This window comes from Macaca thibetana, chromosome 18 (genome assembly GCF_024542745.1).
Source record: "Macaca thibetana thibetana isolate TM-01 chromosome 18, ASM2454274v1, whole genome shotgun sequence".
NCBI classification, from domain to species: Eukaryota; Metazoa; Chordata; class Mammalia; order Primates; family Cercopithecidae; genus Macaca; species Macaca thibetana.
This window is the reverse complement of record NC_065595.1, coordinates 65,441,236-65,466,368: the sequence shown is the minus strand read 5'-3', so window position 1 is coordinate 65,466,368 and position 25,133 is coordinate 65,441,236. Positions and strand designations below refer to the sequence as shown.

The window sequence follows — 25,133 nt, the reverse complement described above, 5'->3', positions numbered from 1 at the left end:
ATAGGAGCATGAATTATAGAAAGATAAATTAGAGTTGGAGAGAAATCGCATTTATTGAGTGCACATATGCCATGAAGTGTACTAAGCCCTCTTCATTCAGAGCAACTCTTATACTGACACGTGAGTGGATTCTAGTCTGCAGGTTGCAGCTGAAGAAACTGTGAGCTGGAGAAGGTGAGCATTGGGATAGAAGCAGGATCAAAACTCAGTCTGGCCTGTATTGAAAGCCTCTTTTGCTACCACGAGTCTTCGTGGGTGCTTTAGTTGAGTAGAACAAGTTCTTCCTTTAGAAAGACAAGTAGAGAGAGGGTGCTTGTTGAGGAGGAGTCTCCAATAAAGTCCTTAACATTAAAAGAATCATTAGGGGACCTCTGCTTCCAGAAAAGGGGAATAGCCATACTTTTCTCTATTCCTCCCGCCCAAACCTGGACATTATACATCAGGCGAACAGAGGAAGACTTTGAAAGGTGGAGAGAAGGACACAGACCCATTGGGGATCTGGAGACCCAGGGAACAGCACCGTGGTGAGTTTCCTGTGTTTTCCTTGTCCTCATATATCCTCGGCTGGTTGTTGGAGAAGATGAAAACCTGGAAAAGCCAATGGAAAAGGCAAAAATAGCACCAAGAAGAGCCTTATCTCTCTAGTTAAAGGACCAGGAAAGGGGCAGCGTAGCAAGATGGAAACTTTAGACAATAACCACATTTCTCTGACCAAACACCCCAGGAAACACCCTCATCCCCATGGAAGACTGAGTGTGGAGCTGGAACAAGGAGCCCCCAACTCCCCTCCCCCAACCAAGGCACAGTCAACAAAGGCTGAGTGGGAAATGGGGCTTTCATCCATGCTTGGTGGTTACAGCCTGCTCCCAGCATCAGTGGAGATCACATGGGGATCCTGGGCCTACGCCCTCATCCGGGGGTAATGCAGTGTCCCTCCCCTCCCCAGTTCTGCTAGGGTGGTGTCGCAGGAGGCCAGTGGAATCAGGACTGACCCCACAGCCCAACATTAACAGGGCCACTGCTCCCCTACTCCCCGCCTGGTGCCAGTGGAAGCCACATGGATCTGTGTCCTCTCAGCCAGGGTGGCATCCATGGGTGCCTAGGGAGGATGTTTACCTCCACATGGCAACTACAAGGCAGTGCCCCTCTTCCCCTACTGAAGCATTGTGAAAGGATGCCTGCCAAAACAGAAGGTCAAATAGGAGCTAGAGTCCCACAATATAATCCCCAAAATGTCCAGGTGTCAACCCCAAATCACGCATTATACCAAGAACCAGGAAAATTTCAACTTGAGTGAGAAAAGGCCATGAGCAGATGACACAGATGTGAGAATCATCTCACAAGAATTAAAGCAGCAGTTATAAAGATGGTTCAACAAGCAATTTTAACACATGTGAAACAAATGGCAGAACAGAAAGTCCTACCAAATAAATGGAAAATAAAAGAAGAACCAAATGGAAATTTTACAGTTGAAAAATACATTAACCACAATAAATGGGATAATTAGTATTTTATATCAGAATAGGCCTTTTTAAAATTAAAAACTCATGAGCATTTAATTTGTACTGGTCACTATGTGAGGCCTTACGTGGATTATCTCATTTAGTTTTCACAAAAGAAAACCTATAAGATACTATTATCACCATGTTATAGATGAGGAAATGAAAAACAGAGGAGTTGAATGACTTGCCCAAGGTTATAGAGCAAGTAGCTTTCTTCCAATTTTCTGTAATTCTCAACTCCACACTTTTCACCATTATACTAAATGGATTACATTGCTTAATTTAGGTAGTAATTATCTTCCAGATTCCTAAGTGGCCACATTCAGAAGATTATAATATCCAGCATTTCACAAGCTGCGTTAACCCAGGGAAAATGTATTTTTAGAATCAAATGCGTTTCAGCTAACTCTTTGAACTCCTTGAGTCATACATGTATATAGATTTATTTTGACTCTTATGAAACTTTAAAAGTATTTATACTTTTTTCCTTACTCTATGTGTACTAAATTTTTGGGTATATGAAATGACAATTAAGTGACAATATCAGCTATTTTATGAACAAAAGTTAGTTGCAATAAGAGAAAAATATCTTAGGTAAACTCATTTTAAAGCCACAGGAATTTGAAGAAAATTGACCCTGAGATCTGAAAATTTCATATATATATATAAAATTTAGCTTTTGCCTATGTCGTGTGTTTGAGGACAATATAATAAAAATCATGTCACATCCTTAGCAGATATTAAAAACTCATGATGGCTCTTACTTCCCGGTCCATATCCCAACATGTATCATCTGTACTTGCTCTTACTCTTCATAGAGGTAAAATCAGCAACAATTTCAGTCAGATGAAAAGTATTATCACTGTTCTGTAACTTCAATAATCTGTATTTTGGTATTTATTATGTCTTTTGGTGCCATTTGGCCAATCAGTATTTTCTAAGAATAAAAGATGTTCACTTAACATCCTTATACTGTGTGAGAGTAGACTACTGCATACTGAAGACAACACAGTTCTGAAACGGGGCGGGTTATTTTTATGAAGTGAAAGGGCAGGGAGGGAAACAGCGTAGGGGGAAGGCGTTGCTTTCCGGGGGCGGGAGGCGGCCATGCTGCGTGCAGCTTCCCAGAATCTATTGCAAGAGCTGTCTGTCGGCTGCCATCAGGACCTGAGGCCACAGGGTGAGGCAGGCAGCAGATACCTCTTCTCATTTCCACCGCTGAGCCCCTTTCTCCGCCAAGCCTCAGTGCCTTCTCTTGTTATCTGACAGGCATGACTATTCATGCTTCCTCCTGTCCTTTGATTCTGGGAGGCCTCCGACCTTCTCCTCCATAAAGGCTTCCACATGGAGATGCCCCGACCCACCCAGACACAGTACCTGTTAGAATCTGACCTCTCAGTTAAGAGAGGACTCTTCAGTCTTGTCTTTTCTACCTCTTGAAGGAAAAGAATATAATCGGTTAGCAAAATACTTGAGATTAAACTATAAAATACTGTAGGCTTCGTGGAGGGGTGAGTTAGTTGCATTTAAAGAGTGCTTTACAGTCTGCCTGTCTAATTCCTGGGCTATGGGAAGCCACGTTTCCACATCTGAGCCCCTCCTGGGAGATACTTGCCTATTTCGGGTGACTTTACTTTTCAGGATCACAAGAAAGGTTGTCAATGACTTGACACTCTTCCCAAAATACTGCTGACTTCTGGGTTATTTATTTATGTTTTGAACTACAGCACTCAAGAAGCTATTACATCTTTGCCGTTTTTGCTTAAATTTGTCATGCTTTCCAACTTTTTAAATGTCATATCACAGAGAAAAAATGACTATCAGTGTTTGGGAACAAAAGGGGGCTTAGAGCCTAGAGGCTGCTGGAGGCTGGAAGGACTGGTCTGGGACTCTGGTGCCCCGGGGCCCCCTGGTCACCTGAGGGTGTAGCCACATACAGGCTGGGAAGCTACCCTTAGGTAAGTCGTGACAACTTGGTTATAACCTCCTGCTGTGAATTGTCCATCTCCAGGATGTGACAGAGCACCACCCACCGTTTTAGCAGGACAGGGCTCTCAGAGAGAAGTGGGAATCAAGTCTCCTGTCTGGGTATGAGAAAATGAAACATTATGGATGCCAGAAGAGAGTATAGTTGAAGAGCAGAATCTGGTATCTAAGGAGTTTGGCAACAGTAATCACCATCTAGACTCTTGGAATCAGAGCCACATGGGAAGGGTTTGAGAGGAAGGGAGGGATCCCGATTGGTGGGCACAGCACCTGGCAGGGAGTAATTCAGGGTGAGAAGCACAGAGAAGACTGGCCAGGTGGCATCTGGGAAATGAAGCCACACATCCTAGGTTTAAGATTAAGAGGGAGAAATTGTGTCATGGGAAGGGGATGGTAAAAACAAAGTAAGAACTTAGAGTGTCCATACCAGGAAGGCACCTGAGTCTAGTCAAAGCAGAGGGCAAGGCATTTAGAAACAGGGATCAAGGTGGATGCTGAGTTAGAGGAACCAGACCCCACAAGGCTGACTAGGGCTTCTGAACATGGCATTCGTGCAGACATCAGACCTGGGCACTGCTTCAGCTGCCATTGGACTTTAAAATGGAGGACTGGGCTTAATGGATTACCTGTGGCCTCACATCAGGATAAGTCCTTGGAATACAGGGAAACTGTACCAACTGGTGGAATCAGGTACCCCTGCTGTGGAAAGCCGGAGAGAAGATTCAGTCTGAGGAGCCTCCGGGATCCCACCCGAAATGCAGGGGTCCAGCCTCAGCAGCTCAGTATTGCTACTTTGCAAACCCTAACCTCATTAAAATTCAGAGACAGAAACATGTTCAGGATTGCTGCTCTTAGAATTAGTACAATTTACTTTTTCATTTGTCATCAGATATTCAAAATTATGCTTCCGTATTCTTAAAACAAAACTAGTATTTTAAATTGTAATCACTCTGTTTCCTTCCATCATAAAGTAGGAGGACTACTTGTTATGTGTCAAAAAATTTTTCTTTTAAAAGTTTGTCTGCAACAGTCTGGCAACTTTTTGTTTATTTAGCATATATCCTCTATTCACCTGCTTCACTGTTGTTGAGGTTGGGGCTGACATTTTTGGTAAATTATTTGGTAGAACCATAGAAAATTTCTGATACTCAACTGTCTTTGACATTTAAAAACTGCAATTTTGTGTGGGTCAAGCTAATAGCTGCTGCCGTCTCTTCCTTTCCTGCAAATGACAGATTCTTCTGTGAGTTAAGGAGGAATGGAGAAATCCTCTTCTCAATCAAAAGAGCCAGGACTCCAGCGGAGACGGTGCGGCTCAGCACTCCCCTCTCAGCCTGCAGTTTCTAAGCTTGCTTGTCTCCATCCATAATCAACCAACTGGAATTTGAATATATTACTCCCTGCCAATCAGACACTGACAGTTTACTTTGACCAACACAACTTTAAGTCATAGAAACTTCAGCTTAGGTCAAATATTTTCTGAAGAGACTATGTCAGAACCGTACTTCCCCAATATTTGGCTAAATCCAAAGCTTTCAAAAGTAGTTTTAAAGTAGTTTTATCATACGTAGGACGTCCACTTCATCTTTTTTTTTTTTTCAATGTGAATAGATTTATACAAAATCGTACGTCTCTCAAACACACACACACATGCATGCATACATGCATGCACATGCGCATCAGTAAGAGTCTGAGTTTGCAAGAAGGCAGGCAAAAGTTTGGGATGCCATCTCCTTAATGTAACTATTTCTCTGCAAAGAACCAAGTGAGCGCAGTGTTGCAACTTGGTCACAGCAGATTCTCAGAACCCACATTATGAGGTTCAAAATGTTGCAGACAAGTCACATGACTTGCCTCATAGAATCAGGAATTGTTCCATTCTAGCAATGCTCTGGGGTTCCATTTGATTTTGCCTTCCTTACTACCAGAGAGACAAAAAAGGAACTAGAAGGAAATTAGAAATAGGTGAATGACTGAGTGACCAGAGAGACTGATTTATGAATGAAGACTGAGGGAAGCAGAACATCTCTCGACATCAGCAAACACTGATGACTATGACAGCTCACTGTGGAGGGGTCTGTGGTCGCTGTCTACAGATGCCGGACAGATAAGCCTTAGGAAGAGGCAGCATTAATGACTTGTAGCATGAACCACATAGGGGTGGTGACATGAAATTACAAAAAAAGTAATTCGTAGTTATAAGGATCATTTAAAAAACTCGAATTGGGAGTGTGTATTAGATGGATAGCAAAACTTCTGAGTCATAGTATCTTAATGGAAACTCCACTGTGTTTGAAAAAGATATTTCTCAGTCTCTCTTAGGTTAGCCTAATGCCTTTCAACTTTTGCCTTCAGAAAGTTCTTCCTGAAATTTTCCTTAAATCCCATATGGTGCAGCTTAACCAGATCGCTCTTGCTCTGCTGCTGTTGGGAACGGTGCTTCATCCCAGGACTCAAGCGTATGCTGGTCTGATCTTCTCTGCCAGCAACCAGGGCAAACCAAGACTGCATTGGGTCTGTAAATGCCTGCCTCTGGGTCTCCCTGCACAAGTACTATGCTATGGCTTCCTTCATATTTTCTTTTTTGGATGGTGTTAAAAACCATGTCCCCCTTCGTCAGCCTGATTAGTGCCAATAGTTAAGTGATTTGTTTCAGGACTTCCCAAGGAAGTGCCATGAGGCCCTGGGAAAGTTGCTTATGCTGTGTGAGCCCATTGTCTTACCAGTAAAATAAATATGCTAATACCTTTTGGTATTCAGCCAAAAATATATATTCATCAGAAATAATACATGTAAAGCACCTTGTATTATAGTGGGCCTATACCATACATTCAATAGGGGTAGCTTTTTAATTCTTATTATAAATTATTCTTTTTGGTACATGTGTCTTAACTTCTTCACTGAATTCATATTCTCTAAAGTACCTAGCAGGTGGCAGATGCTTATGGATTGTCGAATCAATACCTGAATAGATTAATAAACCAATAGATCAATACCAATTATTACAAATTACAGAACATGCATGTAAAGGCGCCCTTCTCTCTGTAGCAAAGGTTGCTGATACAGGTATAGATCATGCTGGGCCAGGCTGATACCATCTTAGCCATCCTGTCCCCAGTTCCAGAGTCCATTCTAGATATTGGTACTAAAGTCCTTTTGGGGTTAGAATGCATATGGCCTTCCCCAGAAGATCCAGTCTATTTTTATTATCTTTGCTGGACTCATGATAAAGTTGTGGACCAGAACTTGTGCTCAAAAAAGAATCAACTGCCTCGATATTGATGCATTTGACCATGTGCTCCTCTAGGTGTAGCCGATGATAACACTGTGATGGCAATAACAGCTACCATTTCATGATGTGTGTGTGTGTGTGGCATGTGTTTGTGATTTCTCAGGGTCACAACAACCCTTATGAGTTGGATCTCCTTTTCTCATTTCACTGGAGAGAGTCTCTGAAGCTCTGGCAGGAAGTACCTCCCCCAGGGTAATGTACGAGTGACCTGTCTTGGGTGTGTCTTCCCTGGTGTAGCTGCCTCAGTTCTAGCAGCGGCAGAGGTTTGGGGCCTCTTTGGAGACAGGGACGTGGACACGGGGATCTAACGGAGACAGCCCATCAGCCTGCAGAAGGAACCAGGTCGTTGGCCCTGGCAGATCCTTCTGCCCATAGCCTGCTGTTGGGCTCTGATAACATCCAGGACTCAGGACTCAGCCTTGACTTGTGAGGGGAGATAACAGACTCAGCAGACCTGGGCTTGGGCCTCTCCTCTCTCACCTACAAGGTGTCCTTTCACACCCCAGCACAAAACTTCCCAGCAAAGCTCCAGAGGATTAAGCAGAACTGCAGATAGAGTATTTCTGCATACATGAATATTAAGAAACGAAAACACAGTATTCTCTGATATCAGCAAATATACTCAGTTACCCATAGTCTTTTCTGATACAGTCAAACCAGGGAATACATATTAAGGATACAAACTGAGTTAAGTGTTATGTGACTTTTGCATTGTTCCATTAGAAATACATCTGTATGCTATTCTTAGATTTTTAAGTTTCTAAAATTGTAAATGCCGTATGTGCTGATGAATCTATCTATAATTCTTTGTTGACCAGTGTCTGTGGTTCTAGAACCTGAGATTTTCTGAAAAGGCAATACGAAAACAAACTGTTATTTCAGTGTGCTCAGGGAAAGAAGAATGTTTCTATGCAATTGTTAAATATTAGATGTAAGTCTGCTCTAATGACAATGGACCCCTGATTTATCACTATATACTGATGACTGTGCTCTCATTTTTATACAAACCAGTGCTTTTGGCTGCCCGTATTCAGACATGAACTTGAAAAAGGAGGCAACACTTCATGATCGTTTGAGAGAACAAACACAGGCAAATTTGGAATCAGACTCTTCACATTCGAAATCAAAAAACCTCTGTAGTTTGAACTTCAATGGAAAACATGAAAAGGTGAACAGTCAACCCAGGTAAGAAACTTCTTGAAAATGTGAACCAGAAAGTAAACCATGTAGAATAGTAAAAGAACAATTTTGTTAATAGTAATAGTTTCTATTTATTTCTTCAAAAGAATTATTTTTATTTCTGGATATGTTCGCTGGGCTGATAAAATTCATCTAAGCCTTGATCTTCATTTAAAAAATATTTTCTTTTGCTTCATCCTTAAATATTTGAATTTACCTTTTTCTAAATGTACATATTGTATATAAGCAGTAGAAAGTATATCTCATTTGTACCATTCCAAAAGATTTCCTTTATCTTAAAAAGTCTTTATTGTTTTGAATCGTTTCATAGATATTACCTCTTTTGGCACATGGACAAGTATCGGCATCTTCTTAGTCATATCAAGATTTCCTCTCTTATCTGTTACTTGTCTTTGTCATCTTTAATACAAATGTACCTCAGATATGATCTCTTCTTACACAGAAGAGTTTCCATTTTGATTTATTGACAACACATCTTCCCTTTGTTCCTAAATGTAAACTTGTGATTTTAAATATCAGTTTTCATTTTTTGTGTATATATAACTATATCCTAAGGAGCTGCAAGTACAGCCCTATGTGATTTTTTTAACCTAAATGAGTAAAACAATCTAAATAACATCTTTTCTCCAAAAAGCTCCATTCTCCATGCTGGGAATTATAAATGCAGAAAAGTCTAACACTAAGTAAATAACAAGACCAGACAGAGACTGAGCCAAGAAAGCCTAGACAGAGAGATGAGAAATGATTTTCCTGACCCTGCTGCTGGCAAAAGCCAATCATGTTCAAGATGTTGAGCACCCTAGACCCTGACTGTGCAAGATTTGAAGGGACGACTGCTTTTCCTAAACCTCAGAGCCTTGCTCTTTGCATTCAGCAGGTGTAAAACAAAGACACACAGGCCTCTCTGTGGGTGCAGAGTTTCCACTGAAATCACTGCCAGCTGATTTGCACCTCCATCCCAGGTGGGGAGGTGCTTCTTCTCTTCCAAGGGGGCACCAGTTTATTTGGAGAATTTGGCTCATAGGGCACACTTTTCACATGGGTTTTACATCCTGGACTGTGGATATTCTTTTTATTCATACACATGTTATTTTAGAGAATTTGGGTGACATTTCATTTTTTGTTAAATTTTGAATATTTTGATTTGATCTCTGTGCACATGATTGTAGATTAGTGCTTCTCTCTATTGCATGCTTTATTTCATATGGATACACACACTTCTCTATTTTTATAACTGTATCTTGCATTTTTATTATTTGTTATACACCTACTCCTCTTGTTGAAACTTCACAGGGTCTCGTTGTTCTTCACTGCTGTTTCACACCCACACTGTTTACAACTGTACGTAGTTGAGAGCTTGAATGTCTTTCCATTTCCTGATTGAGAGAGAATTTTTTCTTTTTTAAGTGTTTTCCAAGGAACAGTGTTTATTTATTCCAAAATCATAGAGACCAGTACATTCATTCGCCCTTAATCTTTTTGCTATAATCTGTTGTATTTTTTTCAAATAAAAACCTAGTCAGTTTCTCTTGTAAATATTTTAGACATTCATCCTCAATGTGAAAAATCACAAAAACGAAACAGATCTTTGAACTGCCTTAAAAAAAAAGATTGCTCTCAGAGGTTAGCTAAGTTTTTCCCTCTAGCAAACACAGATATGTTGCCTCCCCTATCTTGAACTCCTCTTAGGAGTTTAGCCTTTTAAACTAATTGTTATGTGCCTTACCATTTATGAAGGGGCTTTATACTGAAATATATCAGATAGGAATAATTACTACAGATAGAAAGAAGGAGTTGAGAATGTTAGTTGATAATCAAGCAGACAAATCACAGACTGTCCTGTTCTACCGAATCCTATGTCACCTATAATTAGCTGTGGGGGCAGGAGGTGTATGATACACATCATGAATCCTCAAGCCTATTTTTGCTTTTACATCTCAAGACCAAAGCCATCCTTGCATTCCAATATCTGTCCACTTTTTTTCCTAACCAATCATCCTAATAACGTTTGGATAAATCGTATTAGCAGTCATTCCCCTTTTGAGTTTACCCTCATCTCCATCGCATCCTGTTCATAATCTTAAATTCCAGGTCAAGGGGAAAAAAAAGAACAAAGGAATCAACAAGGAATGATATGTAGGTTAGTTATGCACAGATAAAACATATTTTAACTCTCTCCACAGCTTACTTGTAGTACTTTCCCAAGGCTGCCTTTTCTCTAACCCAAATCTTTGCTCTTGAAATCACCAGCTATCAGATACAGGTGATGGAGAATATTTAAATTCTATCTCTCCTCTTCCGCATGTTGAGAAGAAATAACTTTTACTTGGCTCCTGTCCAAAACTAGGGGTGGGGGGTTAAATTGGTGAAAATCAGAGCTGTAATTTCCACTGGCCTCCAGTCAAGCCATCCGCCATTGAGCTCTGGACAGGCCTTCTGTAACTTTTTATACAAGCAACATTTGTCACATTAGATTATCCAGAGTTCCAGCCTGGGCAATATCATGAAACCCCATCTCTGCGAAAAATACAACAACAACAACAAAATAGCTGGGTGTGGTGGCATGTGCCTGTAGTTCCAGCTACTCAGGGGGCTGAGGTGGGAGGATCACTTGACCCTGGGAAGCAGAGGCTGCGGTGAGCTAAGATCACACCATTGCATTCTAGCTTAGGTGACAGAGTGAGACCCTGTCAAAAAACAAACAAAAAAACCAGAAAGAGATATATGTGTGTGTGTATATATATATATAATATATATACACATATATTTATATATGTCCAGACTTCTTGTAATTCAAGTGAAAAATATAAAATTAACTTTGATAAACTTCCAAGTTCAGTTAGATATTACCCAACAATTTAGATAATTTTTTCTTTTCCTTAACTGCAACCCAATTTTTTGATTATTTTTAGAAAATATGTTTGCTCTTATATTAATCTTTGTATCAAGGTTATAGTTAGTAAATATATGGCTCCATTGCATGATTTAGTGGCAGAAATAGTCTATTTATGTTCACATTTTTTAGTAGAGAGTCATGTTTTAATTTTGAGAGATTTATGTATGTACTGCTAGAGGTTTGCAAGAGTTATCTCTATAACAGTAAGATATAGATGTTATATTAACTGTAAAGAGTCATACTCACAATATCACAGTAAGTCACCGTTACTGAAAACCTGTATATATTCCTTTTTTATTTGTGCTAATAGAGTGAGTAGTATTATATTAATGGTGCATTAAATGGAGATGAGTAGCTTACCCTTGAGTTTCTTTCATTTGGGTATATATAGTAGAGGAGAAAATACCTTAATTCATTTAACCATTTATAGTTTGCACATACATAACCTTTGGAGCTTCCCATAATTTTGTAATTTAGGCAAAGCAGACATTATTCTCGTCATAATATTGCCATTTATAGATGAGGAAATTGTAAGCTGGTAAGCTTATCTGGGGCTGAAACATAGGTCTTCTGATTAAATACAACATATTAACAGTAAATTAATAATCATATCACCAGAAATATCAATGATAGTAAGCATCTACTCTTAATAGCACATACTTACTTGGGGCTGTGAAGTGGTACACTAAACAATTTATGTACATCATAGTATTAATTTTATTTCATCCTCCCAACAAGCCTGTATGTGGTAAGTTTTCTTATTCAGATTTTATAACATGGGCACCTAGAAGTTCAGAGAGGTTAGGCAGTGTCTGAGGTCATACAGATGATAAGTAGAAAAAAATCCCACGTGCAATTCAACTACATTAGACTAGTGAATGAATGACAGCTTAAGGCTTTGAAAAAGCCCAGCTAGGTTCATATTTAGTCTACTTTCTACTGATGTCTAGGATTCTCAGAGTCACCTTGTGATGCATCTATTTCTTATTTTGTGAAAATAGAACCTGCACGTTCTGCACATATACTCCAGAACTTAAAGCATAATAATAATAATAAAAAGAAAATAGAACTACTGAAGGGAAGAATCTTACCATGTTTTCCCCAAACTGATGTTTCTTATTTATACTATATATAATACAAAATGTCCATCTTGAGCACATTTTATTATGATATACTAAAGGCTTCTACCTGCCTGCAATAAGAGAATAAAATGAATCGTTAAAACATTTTCATCATAAAGAAAATTACTTTGGGATGCACTTCCCCTCAACTCCCCATATTGCCTATTAGCTGGTTTCCCCAGGCCTGAGGGGGACATTTTTTCCAGGCATTTTTTTACCTTCCTAAGTGTTCTTTAATAACTTCCTTTGCCTCCCAGAAGCATTGTTTAATATATTCTAATTCACACAATTGATAGCACCACCGTTTGTTAAAATACCTGTCATATTCTATCATTGCTATTAAGAAAATCTAAGAAAATGCCTAACAAAGCTCACTTTGTTTTTCCCGATGCTGGCCATATTATAAATTTCATGCACTTTTTGAAGGCTAATATTGGTAATGAAAATGCCTGGGAAAAGTTGTGGTAATCAGAAAAGATGGCATGTAGTGGAATAGTTCCTTAATGATCTTGATGATGAACTGCACTGCCATGAGCCAGCTAGTTTATTTCCACTAGGCAAATTAGCTGCAACATAAGTACCTTCTATGATGCCCACCCTCAGAATTATAACAATGTTAGTTGGTTGTCCCACACATTCACCTTCCAAGTGAGTAAATAGGTTCTTTAATCCACCAGACTCTCTCGCTTCTTACCTTCACTTTCTCACTCTTCACTCTCACTTTCTCTCAATTCTCTGCTTTGGGAGGTGGAGTCTACTTAGTGGCCCCACTCACTCCCCATCATCGCCTGCAGTGTCGTTTTCATTCCTGCACTTGTGCCTTTTGTTTCCTTTCTTGGTACCTCATTTACTCCTGCCTGTATCTCCTCCCTTTCCCACGGCTCACTTTTCTCTTGGAGTTCTGTGGCAGTTCCAACCTGTAAGAGCTTCTTGAAGTTGGAGATTGTGTTTTATGTGTCTCTTTATTTCTAACACTTAGTGTCATACCTGACACATACTAGGCACTCAACAATTTAAATGGATTTTGAGCAACCTACTAGGTGCCAAGGATGGTGGCTGGCCCTGAGAGGCTGAGTCTCTAAGAGCCAGTCCCATCCTTGCTCTCAGCATTCCTCTGTCCTTGTGGTCCACACCACACACTAGCAGCTTGTTTGTGTGTCCGCATGTACCTTTTTAATACTTTGTTTTGTGTATGCCGTATCTTCTCAAAAAGACTATAGGCTGCTAAAGAGAAGAACCAATTTACCCCTTTGCTTTTCCTTCTTTATGGTTCACATTATAGGTCTTTAGCGTACCGAAGTTGATTGATTTCATTATATACATTTGTTTTTCTCTTAGAGTCTCAATTCCTTCACCTGTAAAATGGTCATAAATGTGAGGCTGACATAAGATTTTGAATATAGGAATATAGATGTAGGTAGATAGAGACATTGCTATAGGTATAGATATATGAATGGGCTTGGCACAGAGAAGAGACTATTGAAATTATAGTTCCATATCTTTTCTCCATTTTTATGAAAACCATTGATTTTAAAGTCTTGCAGTCGGGACCAGTTCTAGCAGTGTGTGTATCACACATCTCAACACCAACCATAGGAATTTAGACCTTTATTTATTTGGTCTAAGATAATACTCAGTGTCTATAACTAAATTAAGCCCCTTAATCAAGAAAGAGTGATCAAAACACCATTACAAGCCAGAGTTCTTCTTGCCCTATAGGGGGTTTTGGCTGGACAGGCAACCCCAAGGCCTTTCAGAGAAGCCCCCTCCAGTTCCCCACCTCCAATCAGACTCTGAGGAACCACTAGCCAGGCGTGATAACCTAGGAGCTCTACAGTGGGAAAGGAGGACTCAAGAAATTAATTCAACTTCTGCAACGTGGAGACAAGGACACCAATGCTAAAGAATTTTGCTATTTCATCAGCACTGTTGATGGTGGCCCCTTCAAGCCCTCTGACTCCCAACTCATCGCTCTCCTCACTGTTCCATACCACCACCTGCCCCAGAATTAAGATGCAGTCAGAATGGAATTCGGTTTTGGTCTATAGTTAGCTGACTAACACTTACCTTGTTGAATTCAGCACCGTGACCATAGCCAGTTCCTGAAATTAGACATATTCATTCATTCAAATTTATCTGTTGAATAAATATTTAGAAAATACTGTTCCAAACTCTAGTAATAGAGCAGGGAACAAAATAGACAAAAATTCTTGTTCTTATCAAGCTTTTCCTTGGTGATAAGAAAATCACCCAAACAAGTAAGTGGCAGGACAAGGATCTGAACTTAGGTGGGATGATTCCTGTCTGTGCAGACTTGGCAGTGGGCATGCTGATTCGCTCATGGCATTAATATTCATTCACTCCACAAATATGTGTGGAGCTGCTGCTGTTGCCAAGTGGTGTGTTAGGTTAAACAGTTCCATCTTTGCGTGGAGCCGATTTTCAGGTAGGGGAGATGGAAGGGAAAGAAAGAAAGCAAACCATAAATGAAGAGAAAATCACAGATGGTTGACAGGTGCCGTAGGGAAGTAACGTGCAGTTGAAAGGGTGATACTCAAAATGATTTCAGTAATCACCTATCATAAAGGGCCCAGCCACTAAGGGAAAAAAGGTTCTGTTGAATATTGTGCATATTGAAAATGAAACGAGTTGTGCCCAGATCAGCCCAGTAGCATGGCGAGGGTCTGGGATGAGATGGAAGGGCCCAGCCCTTGCCAGGCTCCACCTGCCTCACTTTGTGGGTGGCTCACTAAAGTCTCTAGAGTCTTATATTTCTTAAATGAATGTACAGTTATGCTGAAACATTATGAAATAACCCATGGATGCCTTGCCATGTCTTCAAAATATTTTTCCAAGCTGATTCTCATAAAGAATTGTAAAATTTATTCTAAATCTCTGAATTTCTGGAATCCTGCCTTGGCTCAGGCTCTCAGTGACTAAATGCCACAGAACAGTGTGTCCTACAATGTCCACAGTTCCTTGCATAGAGGAAATATTAGTGTTTCCACACCCCAGAGAAATAAAACCTTGCTGCTTGAGCACCAGCGAGCATTTTATCATCTATATACTTAACCTGGCTTTAAAATAATTATTTCTCACTCATTGTAAAGAGTAAAGGTGGGACTTTAACATGATCTTTTTTCTCATTATCACAGCAGTACTTATGGGAAAAGAGACAGTTGAGTAGAAAGAAAAAAATAAAAATTAAAAACATTAATAATATCCACACCTTTTTCTGCCAAGCAGCATAACATATAGATGTTTGGAAAAATATAAGAAAATGTCCACCTTAATAATTCCAGTAATGTAGAAGTTTTAAGAAATTAAGAATTTCTCATTCTCCACTCCTAACTCTGATGCTGCATGCTTAGGTCACTAGGGTTAACAGATTGCCACCTGCTCTCTGTATCCTTTTGATGTTCATGTATGCACATGTGTATGTATCTACATCTGCATGTATTGGTCCATTTCCATATTGTTATAAAAAACTGCCTGAGACTGGATACTTTATAAAGGAAAGAGGTTTAATTGACTCACAGTTCAGCATGGCTAGAGAGGCCTCAGGAAACTTACAATCATGGTGGAAGGTGAAGGGGAAGCAAGGCACCTTCTTCACAGAGTGGCAGGAAGAAGAATAACACAGGAGGAACTACCAAACACTAATAAGACCATCAGATCTTATGAGTACTCACTACCATAAGAACAGCATGGGGAAACTGCCCCCATGGTTTAGATATTACCTGCACCTGGTCTCTCCCTTGACACATGGGGATTATAAGGATTACGATTCAAGATGAGATTTGGATGGAAACGCAAAGCCTAACCATATCAACCTACATTCACTCTTTTAAAATAATTTATATTAACATTTTGTTAATCTGCAATGTGTTTTATTTCATTTAACAATATGTCATGGGTAAATTGTCATATCAACACAAACAGACCCAATGCGTTAGTTTTAACAACTGCATTGTATTCCATAGTGTAGGCATACCGTAACTCATTCAACATTCCCTTAAGGACCATGGTTTCCAGTATTTCTCCTCTTGTAAATAATGCTGCAGTAAACATTTTCATATGAATATTATGGATCTTATTATTTGCTGATGCTTTTTACTGCTATATTTTAGAAGGGTTCATTACTTTTTATTTACAAACTAAACATATCGTATGAATCCTTAGATTGATAGAATCTCACAGGTCCTTGGTCCATTTTGCCTGACTGAGAATAAATAAATTCGCATATTCAAACTTACACACATGCATGGGAACATGGAAAGCTTGTGCAGGCCCCATAATTTGTCCCAGCTCCATGTCTTAACTCATTGCACACCACACCCCATTGCTAATTCTCCTTACCTCCACTCGCCCTACTTCTGCAGTGGCCCTCTCTGTGTTTCCTACAATAAAATTTGTTTTGAGGCCAAGTTCAAACTCATCTCCTGAAGGCTTTTTCTACTATCTTCCACCTTGTATGCAGAAAATGTCCTCCTGTTGTATGATCCAATAGCACATCCTCTGTCTCTCTGATGTAGCCCTTTCTCAGTCTGCTCTGTGCAGAATCTGCCCTTGCACAAGTCTACAACCCCTAATAAGTCATGAGTCTTTTGGTGGCAGAAATCATCTCGGCAGAATGCAACAGCTGCAGGCAGGAAAATCTCAGAGAAATGTTGATTGAGTTTGGAGAATTTGCCTAAAAATAGAAGAGTCAGAGACCAGTGTCTGCCTTTTAAGCCTTAAGTTATAACTAAACACAGTTATTGTGGCAGTTTGGGGAGCAGCTTCCCAGATAAGACAATCGCATGCTGTGTGTGTGTTTTTGAACTTATGGACCTTTTAAAAATATTTTTAACTTCTAGAACAGGGGTCAGTGAGCTTTTTTTTTTCTAAAGAGCCAGATGGTAAATATTTTAGGTGTGGCCAGCTATAAAGGTCTCTGCTACAACTACTCAGTTTAGCCCTCGTAGTGAAAGCAGCCCTAGACAGTAAGTAGAGAAGTGAGCGTGGCTGTGTTCTAGTGAAACTTTGTTTACAAAAAAAAGCAATGGGCAGGATTTGACTTATGGGGCATGGTTTACTAACTCTTGTTCTAGAAGGTGTCTAGGTACAGTTAGACTAACCTGAATTAAGTTCAAATCCTAGTTCTTCTACTTATTATGTGACTTTGAGCAACCTTCTTAACCTGTCTTTTTGAACACATAAATAGAGGATTAATATTTCCTCCTTCATGTTAGGCATCTGTTTCAGGGCCTACCACTTAATGAGCACAGTATTGTCTTGTTAAGAGGAATGGAAGTCTAGTAATAGGGTAAGAGAAGATGCAGGCCCTTTCTTCCAACCGGAAGTAGAAAATCCTAAGGAAAGAGCACGTTGAAAAACAATGGATAGCAAAGACTCTTGGGTAACAGTGACAGCTTTTACCTTTAGGTCATATGCACCTCTTTATGTAATAAATCAGGTATAAACAGATACACAGGTCTCTTGACACTTGCAACAGCAACAGCAATGCTATTAATAAAATATATTGAAGATTGTTTAGGATGCCCGGAGCTATTATGACTATATAAAAGCTATGGGCCAGGCTTCAGGAGGAATAATTGGTGCAACAGTAGTACATCCCTGGAGATTTAGACAGAGATTGAGACTATTTTAGCCAAAACATAAATGAAATATTAATCTTTGGCTCATGACCGGCCTACTCATTTTCAGACACATCTACTGTCTATATGCAGTGGATTCTTTTGAGATGCAGACTCCTCTGTGACTTTTCCCACTGCCCACAAGATGAAGTCCACATCCTCGCGAGAACCCATGCAAGGCCCTCCATGGCTGCTTTCAGCTTGTTCTGTCAAGCTACCTTTCGTTGCATGGTGCTTCAGCCAAATAAGTCGATTAGCTTATTCGGGTTCTCAGAACACTTCCCCATCCCATGTTACTTCTGCTCGTTCTGTTCCACCCTAATTCTCAAGACCTTTAGAAACCCATCAGTTACCCCCATCTTCATTCTCTAAGACCCCACTGGCCCAGCAACAGTCAAGTCTCTGCCTGTGACTTCCCTTTATCCATGCCTTCCATAAATAACCAGTAAACTGTACGTTATTGGAAGGTGATGTGTAAAGCAGGAGGAAACCTGGGTTTGGAGTCCAAAGACTTGAGATTGGACTTCATTTTGGCTCCATTAAGACCTGATTTTGGCTCCATTATCGACCTACTTTGTGCCCAAGATGGGGCAGGTTGTTGAATGTCTCTGAGACCAGTCTTTCAATTTATAAAACAAGAATACTATCCCAACCTTGTAGAGTTTTTGTGAGAACGAAATGGGAAATGAAAAGACTAGGAGTCCTTAGTAGGTGCCTACCTCCTGGGAGTTCCCAGGAAATGCTAACTGGATCTGAACTGCTCACAGGGTTTGGCCTGGCGTATCTCCCTACTGATGTGATCATTTGAAAGCAAGACTGTACTGAAATATACCCAGGACCAATTGAAGAACTTCACATTAGAAAAAAAAAAAAAAACCAAAAAAATTTATTTGATTTATTTTAAAATGTTCTTTAAAATACCCATCAAAGTTTTATATGTGGCAGACTGGCTTCTGTTTTTTAACTTTGTGAGATAGAAGCAAGATCTTGATTAGCATATATTGCAGAAGGGTGCTTTAAGATGGCTTGAAAATCAACCTGAAGATTCATAAAATTTGTAAAATTGAGGGGGAAATACCTAAAGATTTGCCAAAAATCATGTAAGCAGAGCTGAAATTGTTCTTTCCCCTGCCCCAAATTATTCTTTGCAAAATGGCTGCACTGCACTACTTAGCACACGTGCTGTGCTTCCCAGCATCCTGTTTGACCCGTGCACTCTACCAGACACTCACTGCTTACATTTAAGCCACCTTTCTGTAGTTTATATTCTCTCCTACAAGAATGCAAATATCAAAGCATGATATAGGCAAAAAAAGAATGTAAACAAATCCCGATGATACATATGTTGAATATAATTAAAATTATACATATTGAATTTATGAGAATATTACACACACTTTTATGCATGTCCATGATGCATAAGCGTTTTTACACTGGTTTTTAACATACTATTTCACTAGTTGCTCTGAACAACCCAGTGAGGCAGGTACTGTGTCCATTTAACAGATTGGAAGCTAAGATTGAGCATTTAAATGTTCACTCTGGATCACAAACCTAGGGGCTGTGTCCTAGGTGTGAACTCAGGTTGTCGCACACTGAATGTGCTGTCTCTGCATTGCCCCCCAGGTGATTAAGTACATATGTTTAGTATGCTCCACAGTAGCCTTGTAGGACCTATGGTAAAGTCCAAAGTTGGGACTTCAGCAGAAATTTTCTCAGTTTCTTGTCTTTTTGATAAAAAGCCTTGATGAGTAAGAGGTATCTAACTGATAGAACCTTTCTGCCATGATATACTTGTGTAAACTTATAAATAAACATAAATACAATTATCTCCAATTCTGTAAGTCATTTAGGTTTCTACGTAGGGTTTTGGTAACTGAATCAGTTTCCTCATCTAACACAGAAATTAAAACAGTACTTCCATGACCAACTCAAATGCTTGTCAGTGAAAATGAAATGAGAGACTTTCTGTTCAAATACAGTAAGAAAAAGTAAGAAAATACATGTGCAAAGCAAGATATAAATTTCATTAAAATATATACAAATAAATTACTTGATTACCTCACAAGCTTATCTACCTAAAATTAATTACTGACTAATTAGCAACCCTGGAAAAGTTTTATTGTAGAAACTTCCATATTCATTATAAAGTCTGAGCCTCAAGTTTTAATGAAGTTCCATGATAAAAGAATAACAAAATTAGGCCTTAGTACATACCGCAGCATCTTAAAAGTTAATTAATTCCCTGACATTCAGCAATGTAACTAAATTACTTTGTACAGTTGTTTGAGCACAGTGTCTATAATCTTCTGATTAAAATAATGAGCCCCAAAGTCATCAGTAGCAATTATTATTTACTTACCTACCATCCCATCACCCACCATCCTGCCAACTCCTCCTCAGAATCTGAAGAGATTATTCTCCAGAGAGTTTTCGAAACTTTTTGCTGTAATAGAATGAGGGGGGGAAAGCTTTTTAAACTTCAGGGTTCAAAGTCAGAGTTTCTGAACAGAAGTGTGTTTTTAAAATCTTAAACTTAAAATTCTAACAAGGCTCTGTGCAGCAAAATACCTGCCAATTCACTATTGTTTACCCTGCAGTTTCTATTTAAATTTGTGCTGCTATCATGATTTCTTCCTACCTCACAGGATAATGAATCTAGATTTTATTTCTGTTCTTTGCCCAGACTTGTACAGCAGGCAAAGTGTTTGAAAATCAAAGGAAAAGAAGATATTGACTTGGATAATCTCTTCAGAGGTAAACACAAAAACACTAGCAAAAACACAGAATATACTTTTTGTTGTGCAGAATGTCTTATTTGTTTGACTGTTTGGTTTTAGCATTCCAGCAGGGAATAGTGGAAAAAGCCTAACTAGAGTCAAGAGAGACTTGTGTTCTAGTTCGCGCCCTGCGAGTGAGTCCCTTCACTTCACTCCTCAAACGTTCATTTTCTCATTTTAAAAGTTAAAGGGCTGGACTCTATGATCTCTATGGGCTCCACTCACGATAGGAAACGTGTAAAGCTGTAGAAGTTAGAGGTTCAGTGGTTGAATCCCCCTCTGCCATCTGCAGAGGCCATGGAGGGAAACCAGGAGTGTCTCACTGCACTTGTGAAGGTGGGAGACTGTGAGATGCACCTCATTAGTAAGAAAGGCTAGAAGGGTATTAGGCAAAATATTGAACCATCAGAGCTGAGGAATCTGTTGGAGTCCAGGAAGAATTGCATGTGTTCTTTTAGTTACGTTTCTTCCCAGTGAAGGCTCGATATAGACAGAATTTTGAGGTTAGATTATATTGTAGCAAGCTAAGGAATCAGTTTTCCCTGGGTTCTGTTTTGATTTAGTCAGATGCAAACATTGATAGTTTCTTACTAGTGTCCCGCCTGCAGCCTTGGTAGCTCTGTACATTTGTGTCTCCCGGAAGATGTAGATCTGTCTGCCTTCTAGAGGAAAGGAACATTGCTGAACTTTCTACTGACCTGGTAGAAGTCCAGTGAATTAGCACACTGTGCTGGACTGTGCCATCTCCAGTTACCCATCGGACTTTTCGTAAGAGAAGGAGAGAGTGCTTGGCAGTCATTGAACAAAAGGGCCGGGAGGTCAGTGAGCAGTGCTGAACTGCTCACTTTAGGCAGAGATGGAGCTCTTGCTTGTGTTGTCTTCGAAGAATTGTGGATTTCATCTCAGCCACACAAGGCCTTTTCCTCAGAAAAGAGAGGGCAGTTGAATTACTTTGGTTTTCATTGTACAGCTACATGTTTCTCCCTCATAAGAAGAATTTCTATGTAATATAACCAGAGCTCAAGCTTGCTTTAAATAAAATAAATCACTGATGTTTTAGAAACTGTTCCATACAAATGTTCTCATCCATCTTACCAAGCCTTCATTCTGTAAATGGCATGTTTTGGAACCATGTAAGAAGCCTTAAAAAAAGTGCCAGTGTTTTAATTCATAGTTTGACACTTTTGAAAATATCTCCACAGAGTAATTATGTATATGTTCTTGTTCAAACAGATACACAATTTTGTAGTTCATATCATAAATGTAGTAATGAAGATCATCCTTACAAAAATAGAAAATGTCATAGCAAAATGCATTTGCATACTGTGAAAGATGAAATCTCTTCCAAGATGCTCAGAATGCACTTGCTCGTTTCTGCATCATGTATAAGAAGTTTACACCCATATGCTTGTATTTATTCATGCATTTACTGTGCTCTTTAATTTAAACATATCCTCGCAGCAGAGGTCTTTGTTATCAGATATGGCATTTATGTCAGAAGAGTGTGCAGTGGGAGGAGCAGTCGGCCTTAGGTGGAGCACACGGCTGACTGTGGACCCAGACCACCGTGTGTTGGGGAAGTGCAGGCGGGGTTCATTCCATCCCATGAAATTGGCAGGCCGTGGTTAGCACCTGCTTTCTAGTTTAGCCTTTTGTCAACCAAAGTGGCTCTTCCTTGTATGTCTGGAGTCCCCAACACCTATGCCACAGACCGATCTGTAGACTGTTAGGAACTGGGCTGCATAACTGCAGGTGAGCAGAGGGCAGGCGAGGGAGCAAAGCTTTATCTGCATTCACAGCTGCTCTCCATTGCTCACATGACCACCTGAGCTCCACCTCCTGTCAGATCAGCTGCAGCATTAGATTCTCCTAGGAGCACGAACACTGTTTGACCTGCATGTGTGAGGGATCTAGGGTGCGTGCTCCTTATGAGAATCTAACGCCTGATGATCTGTCACTGTCTCCCATCACCCCCAGATGGGACTGTCTAGTTGCAGGAAAACAAGCTCAGGGCTCCCACTGATTCTACGTTATGGGGAGTTGCATAGTTATTTCATTATATATTACAATGTAATAATAATAGAAATAAAGTGCACAATAAATGTAATGTGCTTGAATCATCCCAAAACCATTCCCCCACCCCGGTCTGTGGAAAAATTGTCTTCCATGAGACCAGTTCCTGGTTCCACTAAAGGTTGGGGACCTCTGTACTATGGGACTAATCCCCATTATTACAAAGTTTATTTGCTTTGGTTCTGACATGGATGAGACAAAATAATGAAAATAATAATGTTCTTACAGTGATATTAAACAATTATTTAATATTTTCTTTTATTTTTCTTCAGCCTGTAAATCTGATCATAATATCCCATATCCATGGCCTTCCTTTTTTTCCCTTTTTTTTTTTTTTTTTTTTTTTGAGATGGTGTCTCCCTCTGTCACCCAGTCTGGAGTGCAATGGCGTGATCTCTGCTCACTGCCATCTCTGCCTCCTGGGTTCAAGTGATTCTCCTGTCTCAGTCTCCCGAGTAACTGGGATTATAGGCTCGCAATGCCACACTCAGCTAATTTTTTGTAGTTTAGTAGAGACGAAGTTTCACTGTGTTGCCCAGGCTGTTCTTGAACTCTTCAGCTCAGCTAATCCATCCTCCTCGGCCTCCCAAAGTGCTGGGATTATAGGCATGAGCCACTGCACCCAGCCTTTCCCACCCCGCCTTTTTTTTTTTGGTCTCGGCATAGATTTGAATGAGTGCCTTCTTCATTCATCAGGAGTCTTTTGTTTATTTATTTATTATTTATTTATTTATTGAGATGAAGTCTCGCTCTGTCACCCAAGCTAGAGTGCAGTGGCGCGATCTTGGCTCACTGTAACCTCTGCCTCAGGGTTCAAGTGATTCTCTTGCCTCAGCTTCCCGAGTAGCTGGAACTACAGGTGTGCACCACCGAACCCAGCTTACTTTTGTATTTTTAGTAGAGACGGGGTTTCACTATGTTGGCCAGGCTGGTCTCAAACTCCTGACCCTGTGATCCACTCACGTCGGCCTCCCAAAGTGTTGGGATTACAGGCGTGAGCCACTGTGCCCAGTCAGGGTCTTCTTTTTTTTTTTTTTTTAAGGACAATGGGCTAAAATTTGTGCTCTATTTCATCTATGAGGGGAGGTTGTATACACTGGATTTTTAGAAATTGTATACACACATGCATACATTCACACGCAGATTCTGTTTTTTATATCTTGGGCATGTTTTCCATTTTTACTGGAAAAAATCATTTTTTAAAAATCATTTTATTTTAAAAATCATTTTATTCGCCATATATATCTTGGCATACTTAATAAAAATATTTTAAAGACTACCCATTATTTTCAAGTATAATTCTTAGCTACTGAACACACTTTTTTCAATATGTAAGCATATATCACAATAATATATAAACATAAGATTGGATAAACATATGTAACAACAATAATATATAAACATAAGATTGGATGATAGAAATTTTAATTACTTTGTAATGATAAAATTCTGTAGAGGAAACCATGATTATGTTAAAAGGATGTTGGTTGTGCATAACAGGAGCAAGTTGAAACTTGTCTTACTAATCCAAGGTTTACAGGTGAGCTTATTGAGTGTTACTCCTAAGACATGACAGTGAAACAGTGAAATTCTAATGAAATGTAAACATATTCAAAGAAAAAATAGCCAACCATAGAAATGCTGACCCTACTTCCATTCAAGATTCTAGACGTGCAACCAGGGAACTGAGTGACTACAAGCTCTTTGATGTAAATGAAGAAAGGGATTGTTGCGAACGGCATGAAGATGTCCCACAGAAAGTGATACTGGCGGAAAATCAAACAAACAAACAAACAAACAAACAAAAAAAAAACCACTTCACATTAAAGAAACTCTCAGAGATATTTCACAACATCGTAAGTGCAAAGGATAAAATGTTAGAAGTGAATCTAACTTAAATTTAGGAATATGACAGTTTACCAAGGAATGGAAAAGATGCTCTCTTCATTTCACAGTTGTAGGACAAAAAGAAAGCAAACACTCCTTGGACAACTCTTGATAAGTTTTTTTTTTTTTTTAACAAAGAAATAAAACACCTTATCTCAATGTATTAAATGTTATAAACCACAGCATACTAATTAAATATTACTTTCACTAGTTTTAAATTTTCCCTAAGTATTTATGATGGACAGTAAAAGAGTTGTTAATATTTTGACCAAAATTTGTGAAGGTCATGAGAAAAGAATTACAATTTTCCCCATTGATTATTAAGCTCAGTTTGCATGGCTTCAGCTTGCATCATCAATTTTATAGCCCCTGACTACCATGCCTAGTGAGAACTCCCTATGTTTTATTGAGGACTGTTTCAAATATGTTCATAGGAGAAGCTGATCTGTAATTTTCCTTCTTGTAATGTCTTCATCTTGTTTTGATATTCCCTCTTTCTCCATTATCACCATTATCACCAAGAGGTGTTATGTAAGATTCACAACATTTATTTTTTAACCGTTTAGATGAGTTCACAGACAGGAAAGCTATCTGAGCCTAAAGTTTTTTTATTAAAAGAATTTTAATTGTAGATTCAATTTCTTTAATAGATTGAGGACTTTAGATTTTTAAAATTTCTTCTTGTATTAGTTTTTCTAGAAATTTATATATTTCTTCTAGGAATTTGTATATGACATGTAAATTTTCAAGTCTGTTG

The 25,133-nt window shown here is 39.3% G+C and overlaps 1 protein-coding gene across 11 annotated transcripts in view; it reads left to right on the top strand.

Annotated features, from left to right (window-relative positions):
* The window catches only part of L3MBTL4 (L3MBTL histone methyl-lysine binding protein 4), a 449,236-nt gene that overhangs the window by 306,317 nt on the left and 117,786 nt on the right, over nt 1–25,133 (top strand). For 10 of the 11 annotated variants that reach the window (XM_050767472.1, XM_050767468.1, XM_050767469.1 and 7 more), the window contains 2 exons: nt 7,792–7,965; nt 20,323–20,393. In XM_050767472.1, the coding sequence (XP_050623429.1) occupies nt 7,792–7,965; nt 20,323–20,393 (245 nt within the window). The remainder of the gene's footprint in view (nt 1–7,791; nt 7,966–20,322; nt 20,394–25,133) is intronic. The other variant, XM_050767474.1, reaches the window with a different exon arrangement.